The sequence below is a fragment of the Oculina patagonica genome, chromosome 8 (genome assembly GCF_052425735.1).
Source record: "Oculina patagonica isolate OP01 chromosome 8, crgOcupat, whole genome shotgun sequence".
NCBI lineage: Eukaryota > Metazoa > Cnidaria > Anthozoa > Scleractinia > Oculinidae > Oculina > Oculina patagonica.
Window position 1 is genome coordinate 3,045,828 of NC_135765.1, and position 24,375 is coordinate 3,070,202.

At 38.4% G+C, this 24,375-nt stretch overlaps 3 protein-coding genes across 3 annotated transcripts; 1 reads left to right on the forward strand and 2 right to left on the reverse strand.

Annotated features, from left to right (window-relative positions):
• Positions 1 to 1,494: 1,494 nt before the first annotated feature.
• Positions 1,495 to 9,024, reverse strand: LOC144662353 (uncharacterized). The gene is made up of 3 exons (XM_078523144.1): positions 8,948 to 9,024; positions 2,938 to 3,018; positions 1,495 to 1,995 (listed from the first exon to the last, which is right to left on the reverse strand). The coding sequence occupies exons 2-3, from the start codon at positions 2,996 to 2,998 to the stop codon at positions 1,634 to 1,636; spliced, it is 423 nt and encodes a 140-aa protein (XP_078379270.1). The 5' UTR covers positions 2,999 to 3,018; positions 8,948 to 9,024; the 3' UTR covers positions 1,495 to 1,633.
• Positions 9,025 to 10,803: 1,779 nt separating this feature from the next.
• LOC144662347 (uncharacterized) lies at positions 10,804 to 12,383 on the reverse strand. Its single transcript, XM_078523137.1, has 2 exons — positions 12,213 to 12,383; positions 10,804 to 11,212 (listed from the first exon to the last, which is right to left on the reverse strand). Exons 1-2 carry the CDS (start codon positions 12,271 to 12,273, stop codon positions 10,809 to 10,811), a joined length of 465 nt encoding a protein of 154 aa, XP_078379263.1. The 5' UTR covers positions 12,274 to 12,383; the 3' UTR covers positions 10,804 to 10,808.
• Positions 12,384 to 14,598: 2,215 nt separating this feature from the next.
• LOC144662346 (ubiquitin-fold modifier-conjugating enzyme 1) lies at positions 14,599 to 19,718 on the forward strand. Its single transcript, XM_078523136.1, has 6 exons — positions 14,599 to 14,761; positions 14,900 to 14,967; positions 16,184 to 16,247; positions 17,231 to 17,307; positions 18,427 to 18,517; positions 19,586 to 19,718. The coding sequence occupies exons 1-6, from the start codon at positions 14,609 to 14,611 to the stop codon at positions 19,667 to 19,669; spliced, it is 537 nt and encodes a 178-aa protein (XP_078379262.1). The 5' UTR covers positions 14,599 to 14,608; the 3' UTR covers positions 19,670 to 19,718.
• The last annotated feature ends 4,657 nt before the right edge of the window (positions 19,719 to 24,375 follow it).

The following is a 24,375-nucleotide window of genomic DNA, read 5'->3' on the forward strand; positions in this document are numbered from 1 at the left end:
TGACTTGTAAAGTGTCACTCTATAGTTGTGCTTCAGCACTTCCGTTCTTGTAGAAAAAACGTGACTTGTCAAATTTACAAACGTTATACAGTGGAACCCCGATATAGCGATATGCCAAGGGGGCAGTAAAATTATATCGTTATATCGAGGAATCGTTATATCGGGGTTCTGTCCCATACATTTTACTTTTGCCGGGACATAACATATTCATCGTTATATCGGGAATATCGTTATATCGAAGATCGTTATATCGGGGTTCCACTGTATAACAATCAAAAACGTGAGTAGCCTAGCCTGTTCCAGGCGTTCGGTTAGCCGAACGCCTGGAACAGGCTATGAGTAGCCCAAATCTTACGTCACATAACCAATTAAGAATGTAAGGGGTTCAGCGCTCGAAGGCAGCGAAGTTTAAAACGATTAAGAACGCAATTTGTACTGGTACAAGTCTTTAGGCGCTAATATTAATTTAACCTAAAACGATTAACAACGCAAATTTGTACTGGAACAAATCTTTCACACACTAAAACGTTGCTAATAGTTAACCAAAGGGAACTCATTTCGTGACAATTGATTATTTCTGCTGAGTTGCACAATTTAGAATTGCAACATCATTAAATGTGTTAAGTGATATTTACAAGTGTTTTTGTAGCCTGTTGTGAAATTACTTCCGGTCGAAGCAGTAAACGCTAAAACAATGTGCTAAACGTTTTTGCTTCTGTTCAGAAGTTAATGCATCGCCATTAGAAAAATAAACAGCAACTGTTTTACTGGAAATGTAGTCGTTAGAAATGGCATGTGTAGCCGTAAGGTAAAGAATAACGCGAGGAGAAGCGGCTTTTGGTAATATCCAAACGAAAATTTACTTCTCCGTTGTGGGGTTAAGATTGCGTGACGAGACAAAAGGTAACTCTGTCGTGCGTAACCTTTATCGGGAACCCTGCATTAAGCCGAGTAGAAATCTTTCTAACTCGAAAGAAAACAACTATTTCGATTAAAGGCAAACGTCAAAGTTTACTATTTTTAACCAAGCCAAAGTATATGAGTCGTAAAGCACCCAGCCGTCGCGACTGACAAATACAGCATTTCCTCCGCGAAAATAAAAAAAATGCTTGAACTGAAAGACGTTTGAATTCTTCCATGATATGTTCGAACAACAATGCCCAGGATAAACCTTCTACTCATACTAACTTCATGCAAAAAAGTCGATATCTCGAAGAGATCTTTTTTTCTCCGTTTACCGTCGATTGCGTTTCCTAATTTGGGTCGGTCGGTTGGCTGAGACCCAGCCCCTGGATCACGCTATCAAGTTTGTTGCATCGTGACATGATATTTAGTTGTCAATCATCAGTCAATCAATCAATCAATCAATCAATCAGTTAGTCAATCAATCGTTTTATTTGTCCTTATCAAACTAATTACAGGATAGGGTTTTCTCTACAAGAACTCAACTAATTACAAGAAAAGGTTTTCTCTACAACAACTCAAATACCACTGTAAGATCTGTAATAAAAGTCTTTTCCAAGTTTATAAAATAACTACATGAAAAATGAATACACTGAAGTGATCGTAATTTCCTTGTTACACGCTGATCACACACTGACGTACAGCATAGCATCTCATCCTCCAGCAAGACTCAATGCATAACAGCTAGAGCCCAGAGGGTCAGCGCCATACATATTCCTAGCACTGCTCTGTTGATGCTGTGTGATGATCCAGAGTTGCAATAATCTCCAGAACAGCAGTCTTCTGAGGCGATGTAATCCCACCTCACAGACGTCTTCGGGCATGGGGGCCTATCTCCTGTGGCGGTGTCACAGTCTTTATTTGGGGCGCTACACCTCTTGTAGTAAATAGTTTTCTTGACATCGCCTGCGGTGCACGTCAGTGTACCCGTAAGGCATTCCGTTGAATTTGAGGGGCACGTAATTTTTGTCATCTTAGAGCTGCAGTCATCCTCGGAATCTTCGCTTGTACATTTGTAACAGCTCAGGGAATCTAGAGGAACCGGACAAAATCAATATTTAACCCTGGATCAACAAAGGCGTACACGCAAAATTAAATCTACTTGATAAATAAGCCTGTTTCAGCTCGGGGATTGAAAAATTATTGCTTCAGAAAGTTCTTTCGTCGAAGCGATAAAAGAATTAGATAAACTTCGGTAATTTCTTGACATTCTCTGTCTTTGCTATTCCTTGAACGCACGATTTTGGAGTTAAAATATTAAAAATATCTTTGTTTACTGCTATAAATTTCGCTGAAATCTCAGCCTTGTCAGGCATGTTCCGCCATCTTGGATTCAAGATGGCGGAACATGCCTGACGAGGGCTGAGATTTCAGCGAAATTTATAGCAGTAAACAAATTTAAAGATATTTTTAATATTTTAACTCCAAAATCGTGCGTTCAAAGAATAGCAAAGACAGAGAATGTAAGAAATTACCGAAGTTTTTGAAAAATTATTCCGACACAAGAGAAACTTCGAATTACGCCATGCCTCGAGTCCGCGCTCGCTTTATATAGGGTTTTTCTTGTAGGTCGTCTAATCGGAGTCGAGTGCGCAGATTTCTCACTCATTCGCATCGACTCTCGCCGTGCATATTGCGATTTTGTCAAATTTATACTCTTGACATCCTGATTTGGCCGACCTGGTATAAACTGATAAGAGTTCAACTCTTGTCAACTCTTGTTAACGCTCTTGTTAAATTTTTGTAAACTCTGTACAACTCTAGATCCTGCCCCAGGCATTTTCAATCTCGTTTGGCCTGGGCTTTTAAAAGGGAGTGAATTTAGTCGAGCTACCAGGTGAGAGCGAGCAAACGTCGGGTAAGGGAAGATGTGAATACGAACAGTTTTCTCGAGATGGTATCCTTCGTTTCAATCTAGGACCTCTATAAAGATAAAGAAACGATCGACATCCCAACATTTGCACTCCTACATACCTCCTCGAGGAATGAAGAGGACCACAATGAACAAGAGAAAATGGAAATAACTGACAGCCATTTTCACCGAGCTCTTCACTGCTTGAACGTTTCACAAAAGATAAAAGCGTGCACGAAGACAGTTCTTAAAAGTTCATGCGAAATATCAGGCAACCGGATTAATTAACACCTCCCCATATTAGGTATGTATATAAGTGACCTGTCGAAAAGTGCAAGGACCACTTGAACAAACACCCGGGGGGGGGGGGGCGGGAACAAACAGCAGCGAAGTAAAGACGGATCTTGGCATAGAAAATCATATTCCAATCATATATTATCTTTTTTATAAGCATCATTTCAAATATTGTACCCGTCTATTTCCAATTTTACTTACCTTTTTTTGCGGTCCCTGAAGGAGGTTAGCGAGTTTAATTTTGTCAATCCGAAATATTGGGCAATAAAACTAGCCCCTTTTGCTAACCGATCAGTCTTGCATTTGTTTTTATTTCTGATCTGATAGGGGCTGGCACGTTATTCCTGCATAATTTGGGGCATAATACCATAGTTGGCAGTCAGATTTTGCAGCAAAAATGAATATCAAATTGAAATAATAAAAATATAGTAATAATTGATGATTCTGTGCGGTAAACATGTTATATATCTCTTGACCCTTGTTTTTGTTAGTACTACAACACATGTAAGTTCGATCTCAGTGCGTTTTCTTCTGGGAAGACGGAAGGTGGCCATTTTACTGATGGGACAGCATTTTTCCGGCATAATTCGGAGCATACTTTAGTGCTGCCGAGCATAATTTGGAGCATAAGTACTCCTTTTTCGAGGATGACGCCAAGAAGACTCAATGGTAACAATGTGTCAATTCCTAATACCAATATCACCTGACAAGAGCAACGATGTGTTAAGATACATGTGCCTATGTTTTTTTTTCAATAAAAATTCGAGGGGATCAGTCTTTCTCTCTTGCGCAGTCTCCTCTAACCATACAACAAATTGATTTTCGCAGGTTAGATTATCGCTGTAAAACAAATTATAAAAAGGCGGGGCAGCTTTATAGTGAGAACTATTACTAGTAAGGTATAAAAGTGCCAACACAAGACATTCAAACACTTAAAACGTTTCGGGCTTCGCCGTTCATCAGTCAAGTAAAATCTAGCCTGTTCTACGACTGTTATCAAATGATTTTTGTACATATCTTCACGATCCTTTCTTGGTTTTCCTAGCTAACCTAAGTACAAGTAAAACAGAAAATAAAATTGATCATTTGAAGTTCTATTGTTATTTCATCAGTGACTGAAAGCATTTTAGCCCAGTCTTCCAGCAGAAGTCAAGCAGGTCTTAATGAATAAAAACTGGAAGCCAGAGGATCAGTGTCATGCTCATTCCCAGCATCACTCGGTTGCTTCTCAGTGTGGTGCCGTGTGAAGGTCCAGGGTTAGGATTGCTGCATTGGTCTCCGGCACAGTTGCAATAGTCTTCACCGCAGCAGTCTGTCGAGTCAACTTGCAACCACCCACCCGACGGAGGGCATTTGGGCGAATCTGCTTTTGAGGTTTCACAGTATTCAGTATTTGGGGCGCTACACCTCTTGTAGTAGGTAGTTATCATGACATTGCCTGAAGTGCAGTTCTTCATTCCCGTGAGACAGTTGAATGACCCCGATGGACATGTAATTTTTGTCGCATTTGAGTTGCAGTCATCCCAGGAATCTTCGCTTGTACATTTGTAACAGCTCAGGGAATCTAGAGAAAACGACAAAATCAATATCAAACCCTGAATCAACGAAAGCGTGCAGGCAAAATTTTAGATTTAAAAATCTACTCAGTTGATAAATTAGTCTGTTCCGGCTCGGAGATTGAGCTTGGAAAAAATTTTTCGACAGGAAGAGAAACTTCGATTTACGCCATGCCTCGCTCGCTATATATAGGGTTCATTGTAGGTCGTCTAATCGGAGTCGAATGCGCAAAGCTCTCGCACACTCATCGACTCTCGCCGCGCATTACACTCTTTTATTTCTATATTTCTAGAAGAATATATTTTATAAGAATAGAGAGGCTGAAATTTGAAGAAGATTTTAAGAATAAACCCGAGGCTGAGATTTTGAAAAGAACATAATTTTGTGTAAATGTGTAAATACAATACAATTATATGTTTTCAACTAAACCGTTAAAATTCTTCTTTTCTCTTAATGACAAAACTAGCTAAATAGCAACGAAAGCAGTACTAGCCGTACGCTTGATGCTAACAACGTTTCTTCAAGAAGTTATATGTACACTTGTTATTGATACCCCAATACATTCTAAAACGGAAATACGTTATAATCTAAGAATATTCAAAAGAATATTTCAGCCTAAAATCGGCAGAAAAAATAAGAATATTCAGCCTGAGCCGAAAAAATAATATTCTTATAGAAAAAAGAGTGTACGCAATTTTGTCAACTTTGTACTCTTGGCATCCTGATACAACTCTTGTCAACTCTTGTTATCTGTCTTGTTCAACTTTTGTTAACTCTGTTCAACTCTTTCCTCAGGCATTTTCAATCTCGTTTGGCCTGAGCTTTTTAAAGGGAGTGAATTCATGTCGAGCTACAAGATATGATGAGAGCGAGCAAACGTCGGGTAAGGAAGGGTGTCAACACGAACGATTCCCTCGAGATGGTGTCTTTCGTTTCAATCTAGGACCTCTCATAAAGAAACGATTGACATCCCAACACTCGCAATCCTACATACCTACTCGAGGAATGAAGAGGACCACAGTGATCAAGAGAAAATGGAAATAACTGACAGCCATTTGCACTGAGCTCTTCACTGCTTGAACGTTTCACAAAAGATAAAAGCGTGCACGAAGACAGTCCTTAAAAGTTCATTCGAAATATCAGGCAACCGGATTCATTAACACCTCCCCATATTAGGTATGTATATAAGTGACCTCTCGAAAAGTGCAAGGACCACTTGAACAAACACCCGGGGGGGGGGGGGGCGGGAACAAACAGCAGCGAAGTGAAGACGGATCTTGGCGTAGAAAATCGTATTCCAATCATATTACATCTTTTTTATAAGCATCTTTTCAAATCTCGTTGCCGTTTATTTCCATTTTTACTTACCTTTTTTTTTGCAGTCCCTGAAGAAGGTTAGTTTTATCTATTCGAAATATTGGGCAATAAAATTAGCCCTTTTAGCTGTCCGATCAGCCTTGCATTTGGTTTAATGTATATGAGTGGGTGGATATGCGATACCAATCTGACAGGTACAGAGCCCAGTTAGGGCCACTTATTTTCCCTCGTCAACTTTCCCTTTCACGACTTTTATTTTTTATGAAACGACTTCTGAATTGCTTTAGCACAACTCTATTTTCTTGTGGCACGACATCACGACTTCAACTTTTTTTTAGCAAGATTTCAACTTTTTGGCATGACTTTTAGTTTTTGGCACGTCTTCAACTTTTTGACACGATTTCAATTTTTTTTTTGGTACGACTTCAACTTTTATGCACGACTCATTATTTCTCGGCTCATTTTGTGAGCCGCTGGGAACTTTCACTCCCGAAGGCAGCCAAAATGGCGGCTACAATGCTCGCACAGTTACGGATGTTACATTTTTTTTTGCAATTCTTACATTGAACAGCGGTCATGCAGAACGTGACGAACTAAGCGAACGTCACTTCACACAAAAGACTTCACTTTGTATCACTTGCTTGTCAATATCAATAATAATTGTTACATTGTTGCTGATTATTAATTTTTTCTTTGAAAAACGGCAATCATGCCAAAAGAGTTGAAGTCGTGCCATAAAACGAAAAGTCGTGCCAAAAAAAAAAGAGTTTAGAACTCGTTTTATAGAAAAATAAGTCGTGAAAGGGAAATTTGACGAGGAAGAATGGATGGCCCTAACTGGGCCCCGTAGATAGGGGCTGGCACGTTATGCCTGCATCATTTGAGGCATAATACTATAGTTGGCAGTCAGATTTTGCAGCAAAAATAAATATCAAATGGAAATAATAAAAATATCGTACAAAATTGATGGCTCGGTGCGGTTAACATGTTTTATTTCTCTTGACTTTGTTGTTTTGTGGATAAAATTTGTGAAATTTCGATACTGCAATTGGCTGCTGCTGTTGTTGTAACTACAACACTGTAGGCTCGATTTCAATGCGTTTTCTTTTATTTCCTGTGTATTTGGGAAGACGGAAAGTGGCCATTTTACTGATGGGACAGCAATTTTCCGGCATAATTCGGAGCATACTTCAGTGCTGCCGAGCATAATTTGGAGCGTAAGTACTCCTTTTTCGAGGGTGACGCTAAGGAGACTCAATTTCAACAATGTGTCAATTCCTAATACCAATATCAGTTAACAAGAGCAACGATGTATTAAAATACATGTGCCTAAGTACTTTTTCAATAAAAATTCGAAGGGATCAGTCTTTCTCTTTTGCGCAGTCTTCTCTAACCATACAACAAATTGATTTTCGCGGGTTAGAAAGGATTAAATACTCTCGCCTTTTCGAGAATTGCAAGGCCTTAATTCCACTGCTGATTTACCTGTTTAATGTTTTCAACCGTTGGTGAGCGACAATACTCCTACTTGTGAGCGCAAAACAGTCAACACTTTGCTCGTCTCGCTGCAAAACGATTTCTCGCGGATTCCGGACCGGCATGTCCTGATATAAAAAAGTTGACGCTTGACAAGAAATGTATTTCCTTTTCACTGGCTCCGCTTAGGTTGCATTTATTATTCAGATATTTCTTCACCATTTTCGTTGTAGCTTATATTTAGCTTATTCCAGTGCTGAAACTGTAACTTCAGTTCTGACTCAGTATTCGCTTTTATCTCTGTATTAAATTGATGTAATAAACTCGATCTCTGTTGTTTGCGTCTTTACTTATGATAGAAATGTCAGTTTCTATTCGGCTGAGCGAAGCGAAAGAGAATTGAACGCATAGCAGAATATGAGACTAGCTAGCAAGGTGTTTGATGTAACGCTGTCTCGAGTATTTGATATCATCTCCTCAATCGAAACAAAAGTTTTTTTTCCAGGGGTTTTAGGGAACAAGGAAACATGGTCATAAAACAATTGGGAACAAGGGAACAAAAGCTGTGTTTCCGATATTTTAGGGAACAAGGATGTCAAAATCGACAAAATACTTTTAGGGAACAAGGAAACACAAGGGAAATTTTTTGGGGGAACAAGGGAACGTGCTCCCCCCCCCTTCCCCCGAGAGGGGCTTTATCCTATCTTGACCACGGTTGTGATTCCCTTTTCTTGGTCTTTCTTAAACTCAATGAATTATTATTGAGTCAATCAATCAATCAATCAGTCAGTCAGTCAGTTTCATTGCTTTCCCCTCTATAACGCAATTGAAAGTAAGCTATTTTTTTCTTCAAAACTCACTCGTATTGTCAGGTTTAAAAGTGATTTATATCATGAAAAAGTAATTTAGCCTTCGTTAAAATGGAGAACTACGCACACTCTTTACTGTAGGGGTATTGGGTACGCACTTTTTTGGCATAATTTTGAAAAATGAGCATAATTTCAGCGTTTTTGAATGATCACGAACACCACTAGGAGCAGAAAATACCAGTTTTTCTAGCACGATCGGGAAGAGCCTAAAACTGGGCAAGCTTGCAAGAAACTCTTGCAAAAGGCGCATTCCATTTTCGTTATTGTACGGACGAGACTTGAAAATGCTGAGCAGTCGATAGCTTTACGTGTGTAAGGTGATTGCTGAAGCTAGTTGTGAGTGAAATTGTAGGTTCCTGCGGTTCTTTGGAGGTAAGAAATACAAGTTTACGTCTTTTGAGGCCGAGAATCGTGGGCCCATACTGTGCTCTCAATCTCGTTGGCCCGAGCTTTAGGGAGCGAACTCAGTCAATCTACGAGGCCAACTTAGCTGAACTTGGGAGCTTACGCGAAAGGTAGGGCGTGAACGCGGACGGTTCCTTCGAGACAGTACGCCCATCAATTCTAATAATTATTAGGACCTAAAATACAACGACGATAAACCTCCCAACACTTGTACCCCTGCTTACCTCCTCTAGGAATGAAGATAAACACGGTGATCAAGGAAAAACAGAAATAACTGACAGCCATTTTTACTGCTTGCGCTGAACTCTTCACAAGGACAAAATCGCACTTGACGAAACGTGGACTATCAGAGTGGAATGTAAGGTCACGTGATCAGATTGCTAACACGGTCTCCATATTAGGTAAGGGCGGGTGAATAGCGATATAGCCTTCGAACTTTGACGGATTTCCGGTTGTTGTTTCATTTTTTTGCGGTGCGAAACAACAACTGAAAATCTGTCTGTGTTCGCTGGCTAAATGAACGGCGGAGAAATCTATGCACTAACCGCGAGCCAGAGCGGGAGAAGGCTGGGCAGCCTTCTCTCGCCTTGACAAATTCACGGAATTTGATTTAAGGTGGCTAGTAATAGTTTAAATATTCTCGTCTTTGGCATTCTCTTGCTGCTACACATGTAATGTCGAGGTTTAACTTTCAGAACATCCTTGTATAGCTTTTACTAATAAACAACCTGGAGTCACTCTGACGTCAAAATTCGTTGCCACGGCAACTACAAAAGTGGTCAAAGATACCTTATTTTTGACTGTTTAAGGCTAATTACTCTAAAACTAGACGGTAAAAGTTTTTGTTTTTCATATATTTTTGTCTAAAGGACAAAAGAAACGATCTGACAATTTTTTAAAAAATTCTGTCAGAAATGTTCAGAGCCACCTTAAATTTAAGCAAAAAGAACGTAGCTCCGAATCCATTTGATAAATTTCTTTAAAAAATTGCAAAAATGTTTATTTTGGGGTTAGCCTCGAAAGGTCCAAAATAGTGTATCTTTAACCTCATATGACGTTGCCATGGAAACAGATTTCGACCTCACCATGACCTCAAATTGTTCATCGGTAAATCTTAAAGATTTTCCTTAACGTTATTGGTATAGCTGTGATGGAATACCAAAGACAGGTTAAACCTTTTGAAAATACAGCGTGCGTTCATGCCTCGGGGTATGCATGATGCTTTGCGGCCTCTTGGCTTAAATTCTTGGGTTTTGCCTCGATTACTGTCATCTTTGCCGGCGTTCCGGTGGAGGAAGATTTTGTCGCCCCACCCTCCTTCCCTAGTGCCGGTTGACGGTGCTACCCTTGTTGCCCGCTGTATTAACTAGATGCCACAGTAGTCGTGGACTCCTCCAACAACTTAGACTACCGTGATGTGGTAATGGGGTATGCAGTGAGGATAAATTACAATTTCCGCTTGAGTTTAGGAGAAAGAAAGAGGAAATTAAACTTCTGGTAGAAAGGTAGGCAAATGTTAAATAAACACAATACAAATGCTAATTTGTGACAGAGAATAAATCAAGGCTCGTTCGGATTCATTCTCGTCCCCAAAGCCGCTTTTCCCTTTCAGGTGACTGAGCCTTGGGCACACATGTTTCGCCGAATTACCTAGATTTTTAACAAAGAGAATTTAAAACTAGTCAATCCAATCAACCGTAGTAAAATCCCTTACAACAAAGGGATTTTAAAGCGGTCGATTCAATTTGTCAAATTAAAATTTCCTCTGTTGAAGATCTAGCCATTCAAATCATGTGTCCCCAGAGCCACTTGTTCCTCGCCCCATAAACGTGCCAAAAAAGTTAGTTAACGACCAAACGTTTCGGGCTTCGCCTTTAATCAGTCAATGAAAATCTAGCCTGTCGAACAGGCACTAACGTATCTTGTACATATCTTCACGATCCTTTCTTGGTTTTCCTAGCTAACCTAAGTTCAAGTTAAAAGAACATAAAAATTGATTATTTGAAGTTTCATTGTTATTTGATCAGTGACTAAAAGCATTTCAGCCCAGTCATCCAGCAGGAGTCCAGCAAGACTCAATATAGAAAAGCTAGGAGCCAGAGGATCAGTGTCATGCTCATTCCCAGCATCACTCGGTTACTCCTCAGTGTGGTGCCGTGTGATGGTCCAGGGTTAGGATTGCTGCATTGGTCTCCAGCACAGTTGCAATAGTCTCCAGAGCAGCAGTCTTCTGAGTCAAAATCCCACCACGCACCCGTCGGAGGGCATTTGGGCGAATCTTGTTTTGAGGTTTCACAGTCTTCAGTATTTGGAGCGCTACACCTCTTGTAGAAGGTAGTTATCATGGTATTGCCTGAAGTGCAGTTCTTCATACCAGTAAGACAGGTGTATGTTCCTGATGGACATGTAATTTTTGTCGCATTTGAGTTGCAGTCATCCCAGGATTTTTCGCTTGTGCAATAGTAACAGCTCAGGGAATCTATATAAGAAACGACGAAATCAATGTTATATACCTTGATGAATTTAAGGAGGCTCACAACGGTTTCCAGCACTTTCCAGCTCTTATACTTAGATGAGTCAGTACTACAAATCTTTAACAGTTGCTGCTACAATAATGATATCGAACAAATTTTCAATCATGACTGAACAAGTTGTGGCATTTTCATGACATCACTGGTTGCCGTAACAACAGTATAACCTGTTAAACACACCCTTAATTTTCTCTTTAAGCGCTTAGAACCCAAAAACGGGCCCGGTGACCCCATTTTTTATTATCGAGAAATGATCAACATGTTAACATACAACTTTTCACAAAATTAAAAAAAATTTCTCCAGAGCAGTTTCAGAACCACCTTAAATTTTCGGAAATTTAAGGTGGCCTTGAAACCGTTGTAAGCCTCCTTGTAAATCTGACAAGAAACTGTCAAAGGAGAGTAGGAACTACTCAGTTCACAAGCTAGCCTGTTTCTGGCTCGCAGATTTGGCTGTGAAAGTTTGAAAAAAAAAAGAATTTCAGAATTTGATGGGTAGAAAGTTAGATTTATATACGCTCCGCTTCGAGTCCGAGTTCGCTCCCCAAGCTCAATCGCTTTGTAGATCGTCCGTCTTTTTGAAGAGTTATTCTGCAGCTCACGCTCTTCGCTCTTGCTCATGCTCGCGTCGGCTTTTGTCATCTTCCGGTTCTCACTCCGAGCATTGCGTGACTTCTGACAACTCTCTTGTACCCTTGGCTGACCTTGAATGATAGTCGATAAGAGTTCGACTCTTATGAATTCTAATGTACTATCAAAACCGTTTGGCCCGGGCTGTAAATAGGGAGCAAACTTTGTCAACCATGGCCAGCAGGCGAACACGGTTGATCTTAGGTAGCGAACACGAAAGTAAGGATGCGAACACGGACGACTACCTAGAGATGGAACGCCCCCACAATTCGGTCTAGGACGATCGACTTGTCTTAGTGAGACTCGTCCCCTTCTTACCTCCTCGAGGAATGAAGAGAACCACGATGATCAACACAACATGGAAATAACTGACAGCCATTTTCACTGCTTCAACTCTGCAGAGACAAAGACACAAGCGCGCTAGACGAATGTATAACGTCTGAGGTCGAGAAAGAGTTGGAGGATCACGCGACTAGATTTATACCTCCCCATATAAGGTAAGGGTGAGTGGATGCTGATACCAGATATCGGTTGACCTGACATTCAGTCAAAAGTAACCGAGACTTTGAAGGTCTATAAAAAAAGATGTGTTTATTTGTTTGTTTTTTCGAACGATGTTAATGTTAAGAAGGATTTTAAGATTGTTAAGGTCATTGCCCTGTATTGCATTGCGCAACCTTACTGCGCAGAATTTTACGCGTAATTAGCGCGCACACATAAACAAAATGGCGGCTTTTTTTCTATGTGGCTTAGTCCTTGTCCGAGAGAGAAGTAAATTGTCGCTTTCTCGTAAACGAGTCTGGTGACCTATCAATTTTTTCTCATATTTTGGGTGTAGCGATCAAATTCGTTCTGTAAAATGAAAACAGATCAATTCTTGTTGTATCGGTCTCTGCTTTTCAATTTTACTTTGCCAGTACTCGCAGAAGAATTTTAAAGGAATTATATGGAATATACAAGGTCTTCCCGCTCCTAAACGAATCTGGTGACCCCCCTTTCTTATTTCAAAATTTAAGTTCCCTTAAAGTAATAAACCAGTAGGTGAAGTTTGGTTAAAAATCTATGTTCAGTTCTATTTCAGGGTTGTCAAGTCTATTTTTGGCGATTTTACTAAACTAAACAACCTGGCCGTAGAATTTTCGGGGATCATTATTTTCGAAACACACACTGTAACCGTGGTCCCAACTTCACAACTGTACTCGCGAAAAAATTGAGTCACGGGCTAACTCACAAAGCGGCGTAAAACGTCGAGGAAAACGCTTCTGGTATCAGGTTAGGCAAATACGCCAAAAACTGCGTAAATCCATGCCGTGCTCATACTGCTTCGCGCACACGCTCAAATCCCCTCGCCAAGCAGCCGGGCTCCTCAGGTTTCCAAAAGAAAGTTTACACTCTAAAGTTTTCGATTTATAGCAAAATTTATTGTGCTAAGATTCTAGCTAGTGTTTTGGGGCCCAGTTGTTAATTTAGCTTAATTTGAAATACAAAAATTATCGTATTGGCTGAGAAACTAATGTCACATAACAATAGTTTTTTAAAAGACGGAATCCACTAGGAAGTCGAGTAAAACTTATTAAAGTTGGACAAAAATCAAGTACCAGAATAATTTAAATCCTATTGCGTTATTTCCTACCCTTAATCAAAGGTAAAGATGTAAGTAATTATTCGTGATAACACCAACAACAATTTTTTATCAGAGTCTGAGAAAATGAATTTCAAAGTTCACCTCACGTGTAGCCATTTTGTAAATTCGTCTTTAAGCGATTCAGTGGAATTCAGCGGAACTTCGAAATTTGTTTTCGATGTTTGGTGTTGTTAGAAAAGATTTCTTTTGATAAGATATTTGAAGCAGTAACAAAAAAGTTTGCAATAAGGTGGAAATAATTTTGGTAAGACAATTTCTTATCAGAGTCTGAGAAAATGATATTCAAAGTTCACAAGCTATGGGCAAAAGCTCACATCTTTTAAGAGATACGTGGGAATTCAGTGGAACTTCGAAATTTGTTTTCGATGTTTGGTGTTGTTAGAAAAGATTTCTTTCGATAAGATATTTGAAGCAGTAACACAAAAGCTTGCAATCAGGTGTAAATAGTTTTGGTACATAATTTTGTCCAATAACTACTCGAAGTCCTGGATTTCCTCTTAATATGGATTCAGGCAAGCCTGACCAATAAGCCTGGGAAAATATTACGCAAAGTTGAGAAGTTCCGCTCAATTTCTCGCAGTTCCCGCCCGAATAAAATCAGCACTGCCGCCCCCCTATCGGTTCCCGTCACCTTGGAAAAACCACTTTCCTCTTTCTTTTCTCCCTTGTCCGTACCCATCCAGACTCCATTCTTCCAACAAAACATGCAAGACATTGAGCTTGCGCCTAAACTAGAGACCTCTAGAAAAAGAAATTAACACTCAGCTTAACTTTTAACGAACTCAGATTTAAGAAAACAAACAACATCTATCGACGTATTTTATCCTTGGTTGAATAGTACAAATTTTATTCTTTTGCTTTTAGGTATGGAGATGTGTGATTATGAGTTTAAAACAAAGGGGAGAAAGCTGAATCAAAGATAAAATGAACCACAACACATGTTTGTACCGGCGAACATTAACGAAAACATTACAGTTTTTGAAGATTTCTACAAATCAGAAAGAGGGTGAAACAAGGTACGGAATCCCCGGCCGGGAACTGGGTACTATTTCATTCTGTGCCAGTTTACATGAAGGACAATATTCAGATCAGATCAAAGATGGTGGACGAGGCGACAAAGAGAACGGTAGCATCTATTCCCACTTTAAAAACAAAAGCTGGGCCACGCGATAGCGATGCTTGGGTGCAGAGGTTAAAAGAAGAATATACCAGCTTAATCAAGGTGGGTTATGTTTTGATCTTGGGGTTAAATTAAAAGAAGTAAGGCCAATTAAATGTAACACTAAATAGCTGTTTTACGCCTACGTGTACTTTATAGCTTATAATATAAGCTTACTTATATTTTTTCTGTTCCTTTTAGTATGTAAGTAACAACAAAGAAGCTGACAACGACTGGTTTAGGCTTGAATCAAATAAAGAAGGAACGAGGTGACTTATAGTTTGTCGCTTATTTTGGTCTCGATCCGGATTTATTAATATTATAACACTAGAAAGCTGGTACACTAACTTATAAATCAGTCAATTCCAAGCGAGATCATGTCCCCCAGGGCATTTGACTTTTCTCAAAATATCTGATCAAATTCGCCACTATGTGGGCCGGTTGCACAGTCAAATGCCCCACCAGTCGGAGCTGAAATGTCATTGTGAGTTGGGTCTTCTTGGTAAAATTAGGTCTAAACTGACACTAATGCCCTATTAATCAGCAAATTTAAATAGGAAAAGGTACATTTAAGCTGCTTTACATTAACTTAACTAAATACTTACTTCACGTGCTTGAGCTCACTAGCGTTTTATAGTTTTTGACACATTTTTCAATGGTCAAATGCGCGACCATCCGGGCTCTGTTATTAAATTCCCTACTATCTGGGCCTCAGTAGCGGTCAAATGCCTGGGAGGGGTGATCCCGCTTGGAATTGACTAATACATTAGAACAAACACCTCTAAACAGATTTCAACAACTTACAGATGCCAGAAACTTACAAACGACTTATTAACAACATAAACAAAACCGAAAAGCGGAATTCAAACGTAAACACAACAACTTAATTTGACTAACAATAGATGGATCGAAACGTACTGTGGATGCTTATAATTTCATTGACTGACCAGTGGAAGTAACTGTTGTTAGCATAACCCAGCGACTGACTATTGGCAAAACACGTAATCTGATTGGCTACTCAGGTGCCGTCTATTGATGGAAAGATGGCTCTTAGAGGAAGCACTCAATTTTTTTGTGTGCACTCAATGAAAACCTTTAATAAATCAATTCTAACAAGAATGACAATGCCTTTCAACTTCCAAGGTTATTTAACGTCCAATTATATCTGTCAAAATTCTATTGTTCTTCATTGTAACTGATTAGAAACAGAAACACAACAGTCCTGTACGCACTCTGTGGGATATGATAATTAAAATCAAAACAACAGAGAAACACCATAATAGGTCATAATAAATAAATGCTTTATTCTGTAACGCTCTATAAAAGACTGCTAAATTTGGACGAAATGACTATTTGAAAAGAGAAAGGATTCAAAATGCCCCCTGATTTATAAATTAGGAAAACTCCTATATTTGGTGTTCAGAGTTTGGTAAATATGCATTTACACATATACATTCATTCTCCTTAATTTTTTTTTCTTTGTAGATGGTTTGGTAAATGTTGGTATGTCCACAACCTTTTGAAGTATGAATTTGACATCGAGTTTGATGTAAGTGTCATTTTATTTAGTAGAATCTACAAACATTGGCTGCTTTTCATAATAATTATTGTACTTAATTCATTAATTGTCTTATGGCTAAAAAAGTACCGTAATGATTTCATTTAGCGCCTGGGGTGCTGATTTACTTTTGGCACCTCAAGGGAGGGTGCTTATTCCAGACAGGGGGCTTATTTGGGACAGGGCGCTTATTCGAGACAGGGCGCTTATATTTAATAAATAAATATTAAAATAACTTACAAGAACAGTAACAAATTGTTGAAAGTTCAGTTACTTGTAAAAGAATGGTTCATTTTAGCAGTAAATGTATACCTGTAGGGTACGGTGAATGTTCATGAGTTTATCTATTTGACGTTGATGACTTCAATAGGGGCAGTTATCCACAATAGGGGCGCTTATTAGAATAGGGGCTCTTGTAAGAATAGGGACGCTTATTAGAATAAGGGCGCTTATTGGAATAGGGGCGCTTATTGACAAAAACACATTTGAGGGGGGGGGGGCTTAATCAGAAGGGAGCACTTATTGGAAGGAGGGCGTGTAATCAAATCATTACGGTACTTAAACAACACCTGTCAGTAAACTAGGGTCTTAAGGATCTTATTCTGTTTGTGCTAAATTAAAGGGATACTTTAGATCAGCTTTCAACATTTGCTAAACATGTAGCAATTGCACTATTAAACCAATTGAGAAACATCTGAAGCTTGACAGAAGAAATCAAAAGTAGACATTTCCTTATCTCTCAACCTTAATGTGATTCCTTTTGTTTTATTCCCCAAGCCTCAAAACCAACTAAGAATTTTGATATCTTGAGAATGGCCTATTAAACTGCTCATTATCAACTTGCATCAATTGATAGTCAAGGGAAAAAAGCCCTAAGTCGACTATCAAAAGAAAAGAAACCTGACAGTCAGCAGTCTAATGTTGTTAAATATGTAGCTAGATGATAGTGAGAAATATTTTATTTTATTTTTAAGATTCCCATTACATATCCTACAACTGCACCAGAGATAGCCATTCCAGAACTTGATGGTAAAACTGCAAAAATGTACAGGTAATACTGATGAGCAATTCTAGTTAATTGGACTGAGTGTTGTCCAGTTCAGGGAGTAATCAAGTGAGTAATTTCAAAGTGCATGCTCAGCTGATCTAAAATTACAAGAATGATTACTCTCTGGAGTGAATTGTATCAAATGTTACATGGTTCATCAACTGATAAATTGTATCAAAAACAAATTTTGCGGTTGGGAAAGTCTATCAGAACCCCTTTGCAGTGAAAAAGTCAAAGTTATATTCAATCAGTTTTACAAACAGTAGGAAAACAGCAAGAAAGAACCCATGGATCTAAGTGCATGTGATTGACAAGGCAAGTTTGAGCTTTTTTCTCTGAGTATTGTGGCTAATCAGGTCATTTCCTAATTCTGCTGTTCATGGATAGTGTCAAGAAACTTATATTAATATCGAAATTTATTAACCAAGTGTAAGGGCTGTACTGGGGGAAAATTGGCTCTAGGTCTCCACAGTAATGTTTAAGTGTACCAAGGTCTGAACAGAAAAGACTATTGGCCAACATTCTACCAGTGCAGTCCCAAGCTGTCTTGGGAAATATTTTTTTACATGACTTCCCAGGGGGTACTCGAGATTTCAAGTGTCAGGGATGATCGAGGGATTTTTTGGTGTTTGAAAATTTCGATTCCAGAATTTCTTTGGGTAAGAAAATTTGGCAAGTGTTTTTTTGGGGGTGGCTTGATTAAGTACTAGGGATTTTTGTGGGTATTAAAACAATCTAAAGATTTGTGGTAGTGCCTTGGCTGAGCTTTTTGATTGTGTTATGTCCTTCCCCCTTTCTGGATTTTTTTACAGGTCAGAGATTCAGCATGGGATGTTTTGGGGTTAATTTTTTGGTCCAGGGATTTTTTTGGATATTGTTGGAAGCCCTAGAGATTTTTTGGTGTTTTTTTTTTTGCCCCCATCCTTACCTCTTGAAATCCACAGTACCCCCCCCCCCCCTGGGCATGATTGTATCATCGAAGAAGAGCTGAAGAAACCGAACCCAGTCTAATGTTTAGATAATAGTTGACTGGCATAACTATGATTTGATTGGTTAATTTTAGTTGTTCATCCTCAAAGCTGTCTCAGTTGTGTAATAATCTATGAACTTTTTACATTTCAGAGGTGGAAAGATTTGTATGACAGATCATTTTAAACCTCTCTGGGGAAGGAATGTTCCCAGATTTGGAATAGCACATGCCATGGCTCTAGGGGTGAGTACTTTCTCTGGCAGGCCACTGTGTTGGCTTGGGTTTTTTATTTACTGAGCTTCAATAGGATGCGATAAGTCTATCACAAGTTTGAACCTAGTTATATGACCAAGCTTCTACAGTTCTCCTGGAGCTGGCCTTGGACCGATGTACTTCTGTTGGAAGGGGGCCGGGGGGGGGGGGGGAGGGGTGTTCCGGTGACATGCTCTCCCGGGAAAATTTGGATTTCAATTTCTCTTAGATACCAGAAAATGCACTTGAAATTAAAAATTTAAACGTTCAGCGCTTAAATTGTTTTTTAAAAGAATTGATTAAAACGACAAAACGTTGCGATAAAGAGACGTTGCTCCACAAATCGTTCGATACAATTACTCACTGACCCTTTAAACCTTACATCAAGGCAAAAGCCTTGTCTTGTTGTTGAGATACCCGCAACTGAGATGTTACCAGAACGAATGAAAAGAGAAAATACAATTTCACTTTCATTGTTACCAAATAAATTACCTTTAGCACGAGCTCGAAAACAAACAGTATTGTTTTATAAACTTCACCCATTTGTTCGAATCGAAACTGACCAATGATGAAACAGGCCATTTTCATGAAAGAACCACTCGCCCTATAAAAGCCAGCTTTTTTCAGTAATAAAAGGCATGATCCTGTAGTAGCCTAATATGTTTTCTTTTTGACTACATTTTTTCACTGATCAAAATCCTATACATAATTTACTCTCAGTTGAACCTCCCATAAGCAGCCACCCTTGGTAGCTGACAAAGTGTCCACTAAGGACACTTTGCCTCTGTTTCAAGACGAGTCTACATGCAAAACCATTCAAATGAAAATAAGTTTGATTTACATGAAAATGGACCTGTAGGTGAAACTCATTTCCATATGAATGGTTTTGCACAGACTCGTCTTGAAACAGAGGTAAAGAGTAACTCAAAAATGGCCTATTAAAGGCAGTAAATTATTTTATTGACAATAAAGCTTGTTGTTGTTGTTGTTGTTGTTGTTGTTGTTGTTGAAACCAACTTTTAAAACCACCGTGGTAACAACATTATTTTTATCTTGTAGCTTGGTCCCTGGTTAGCTGTGGAGATCCCTGATCTAATAGACAAGGGATTAATTGAATACAAAGAAAAATCTGCAAGTAAATAGTTTAGAAATGGATGTCTGGAAAAAAAGAATAAATTCTTTAATCTGGAGAGTTTTGCGTCCAGTTTAATAAGTGTTTTAAATCAATAACTTGACTGTAGTGACAATAATGTGAGGGATGGATCATTATATTTTTGAGGGGTGTTAGCCATTACCAAAAAATTACTGTACAGCAAAAACAGAGAAAAAAAATCGCCTTAGCCGCGAAAAAAAATATGTTGAACAAGCCTGAAAAACTGTCTATGAAAAACTGTTATCTCCCTCCACAGCAGAAAGAAAACTTATTGAATATGGGGTAAAAAAGAACAATCTGTGTAAGGTTTATCTTTTACCTTTTAACGTTACAAAAGAAACCAAAATGGTGATGTTCCAGTACAAGATCATACATCGCATCCTGCCTACGAATAGCTTATTACATAAGATGAAGAAAGTTGACTCCCCAACTTGTCCTTTTTGCCCTACCGAGCTCCATACCATCTTCGGGGGTGGAAGAGGAATTATTGGAAGTGACTTATTCATTATTCCTTCACATTTTTCACGACTTATTCATTATTCATTTTCAGACTTTTCTTGTTATTCATTATTCCCTATTGCCTAAATAAAGTAAACCTTCATTTTGTATGGGATGGGGTGGAATTTGATCGACAGTGCCTGAAAAATGCGTTTACCCTCCTTCGTTATCAGATATTTTTACCCTGTCCCCCCTTCGTAAATCCTAATTTGTTATACAGTAAAAACCCGCGTGTAAGAACCTATTTTTTTAGAGTTTGGCAAAACAGGTTCTTGTATTATGGGGTACTTATTGACAGTTTAGGCTAAGTAGGTTCTTAATCAGGTCCTTAATTTCTACAGAGTAGACATTGTTGTTGATTATCAGAAAATAGTATAAAATCTGGTCTGTTCTTCATTATAAATATTTATTAATGTACCCATGTTACCAAAAGTCCAACAACATACTGTATATACCCCAGTAACATCACCTTAATCTGGTTTTTGGTAAAAAATATATATAAATTAAATAGTTAAACCCTACATATAAGAACCTGTAGGAATTTGTTTGGCTAAACAGGTTCTTATATTTTGGGGTATTATAAAAGCAAATTTCTGCCAGAAGGTTCTTAAATGCCTAGGTTCTTACACGCGGGTTTTTACTGTATATATGACCCCCCTCCTCCCCAAAAATGAAAACGTATCAAGCTAAATTTCGAATATCAGACAAAATTGCAGTTTAAAGTGATAACAAAAATACTGTAGTGTATTGATGGGACGTGATTGTCACTGTGTCGATAACTGTGGTTCAGCTTAGATTGTTTGCAACCAGATAGTTAGAGGGATGGACTTGATGCTGCCTGATAAATAACAAAGTAGGGGGGTCCGGGGGCATGCTCCGCCGGAAAAATTTTATTATTTGAACCCCAGAAACGCTATTTTAGGCATTCTGGTAGAAGTCTTGCACTATTTTAGATGCCCATCATACAATTAATTATTTTGAGTGTCCCACTCTCTCTTTGGCCTGAAGATAAAAGATAAAGTTTGAGCACGGTGAATAACCACTATTCATTATTCCTTTACTGGAAATGACTTATTCATCATTCCAAGCATTGAACCTTAAATATTCCTTATTCATTTTCTGTTTTAGCCCGTTATTCATTATTCATTATTCCTCTTCCACCCCCGATACCATCTGACACCTTTTTATAGAGTGCACTCAAGCAAAAACTTTCTGGGTAGATTTTCAAGATTGGTACAATATTCATAGTAGAAAAAGAGTCCATCTTTCGAACTTAGATGTCTTATATGGTATATTGGACTCTGCTCGTGGTTGTTTAGCCCTAAACCATCTTATTACATTAGGAAAATACTTTTTATACCTTAACACCGGCCAAAAAAATAAAGTTCAGTTTAATAAGTACATATCCCTCGTTCGCGACAATTATCGTTAGAAAAACATATTGCTATCAAATCTAGTAAATACGATAACTATATCAAGAAATGGAATTTTTTACAAAACATTTAGTTTCCTTTTGTTTTTGTTTTCTATTTTTTTCACACTGTCTGAGCTGTACTGTAAAGTAGCTCCTTTTGTAAAGTTAGTGATCTATATTTTGTAATCATCGTAATGTTGTATGTTTAATGTTGTAAGTACTTGCAATTAAAAAAAAAAAGCCTGAAACAAAATTCTGCTCAGAAAAATTGCCCACCCCAACATCTCGTAAAAACTAAGTTTTGGCGATAGCCAAGGACCGACTTTGTTGCTTGTTTGTTTCAAAAAACGACTGTTAAATTAAGTTCAAAGATGCACAACACTAAGACCAATTTAGCCACTATCCCGCCAACATGACACGGCAAGCGTTGGTCCACATTGACTAGTAGACACTCATCGTTTTCTTAAAATCCGCGAATTTGATTGGTTGTCTCATTGGATATTCGCCCTGGATAATCGCGCGCGTTGTCCATGAAAGGGAAAAATCATCCTAAGTTTTGGCTTTAAAACAAAAGATGTGACGCCGTGAATCCTGACCGGTGAAAGGAACTTCGAATCCCACCTAAGCCAATGAATTTCTTTTACGGTGCTCAGGAGTTAAAGGGACTGTGTCACGACTAAGTTAATCTTATGTTATTAAATTTTGCCAAATATTCGCTATGAAACTTAATGTTTGCAAAGAAATTAATTCTATGATTCTAAATGACAAAACCATAGCTTCATTGCAGTCAAATGTGTCTCCCGGGCGTCATAAATTAAAGTTACAAGCAGACAAGATCAACTTTGAAAACTGTTCCGCCGGACCATATTTCAAAAGCCCACATCGCAATCCGTTTCAATCTTCGACTTTTGGCCATCCGTACCTTCTTTTGCATTTGGTGTGTTATTTAAATATTCCTTCACTTTTTAAGAGGTTATTTTATACATTTAAACAAATTTGATGGTTATTTCCTATGCCTAAGTTTGGCTAAAATCCGTGACACGGTCCCTTTAAGTCCCGGGCAGGTTCTCCCATATATGAGCTATAAAGTTATCCCCTGCTGTGAAGGGTATGATTTTCAAGCAGTTTAGTCTGGGATAGGGTATAGAAATAAAAAAGTTTGGTCTAGAATAGGGTAGCATTTGCCAGGAAACTTTGCTATTCTGTGACATTACAAGTGCACGCCTATTTGCCAGGAAACTGATCATTGGTATGAAGAATATGAATAGAAACTCGGAAGAGAAAGAGGGTTTTCTAAACATAAATAAAATCATCGCGGCTACATAGTTGACAGACCTTAGTCGTTTACCTCACATTTCTGGTTAACGAAGGAGGCACAGGATTGTCTCCTCCCCCGCTTGGGCTGCCTTGGGACTCCCCTCCCCCTCCTCGAGAGTCTGTAGGCGAGCGCGGGCGTACGCACCAAAATTTTCGGACTCCTGGGTTTACAAAAATTCTCACGTACCCGCATTACCCATGGTGCTCCGCGCGCGCTAGCCCGCCCAGGAGCTCCGGTAATAATTTTTAGGTGTTTTTCCATTTAACAAGGACAAAACTTGAAAAAATCAGCCTGACTTTTTCAAGTTGAGATCTAAAGTTCTTGATGGCATAACAATAATATGACTTGTTTATCGCTTCAGTACACCTGCATGGTGATTTTTAACAAAATTGGACCACTATCCGTAGTTTCCAAATGTCTTTCGGCTCTTGAGTTTTTAGGCTCTTGTCCTTTAGTCAATGATCAGCAAATAAGAGATAACAAACCTCAACATTTTGTCGTAAAGTGGCAAGCAAGAATCTCTTCCGTAGAAAGCACACTTTTAAAATTATTCGATTTTACCGGCAAGCAGAATGCAAACAGACTAGCCGTGATCTCTGGGCAGAATTGTCGGCAGGACCCTCAATCATAACATGACACATGATCTGAGCAGAATTTGTGATTTTTAAATAGTTTTATAAGTTTAAATATTTTTAACTTTTACTAATTTTAGAATCAAATACAAATGTAAATAGCCTAATTAATTGTAAATATTTTTAACTTTTAATACTTTTAATTTACACGACCCCACAAGCTGTAAGCTTTTATCCAAATCGTGTTTTTAAATAAAGGCAACTTACTTACCTACTTACTTAATTTACAGTAAAACAATTTTTCCGAGCGGAAATCACGTCAAACAGAATTGCCATTGCTAAGTAGAATTTACTTCACAACAAATATTTCTGCACAGAATTGAAAACAAAGATCAATTAGAGCCTTATTGAAATTAAAGCAGTATATATTTTTAGGCAGATTTGCCTTCTTGCCTGCAAAAAAGCTATCACGTACTGAACAGAATTTCCAGCAGAACAGATCACACCTAAAGAGTTTTTTTACGAGCAGGATAAAACTGTGATATCTTAGAAAGTGATTTTCTACTTTAAATATTATCCTTAAGATTTTTTTATTTAGTTCTTAAATTAGTATGTAAATAAGTAAATAATTGCTCATGTATTTTATTATTTTTGGTCCGATTTTTTACTTGAATGTGCCTCAGCCTCGGGAATTAAATTAGGCAATCACAAGACTAATGCCATTGAAATAAAATAAAATAAAGTATTCACTATTGACAATATCTGAGAAGTATATTGCCTGTTAAAAAAGCTAGTTACTGAGAAGAATTTTTCTGCAGAGTGCATGGATCATATCTAAACATATCTGAGAGCAGAATTTAGAGTTTTAATTTGCTTAGAAATCACGCGGCCGCA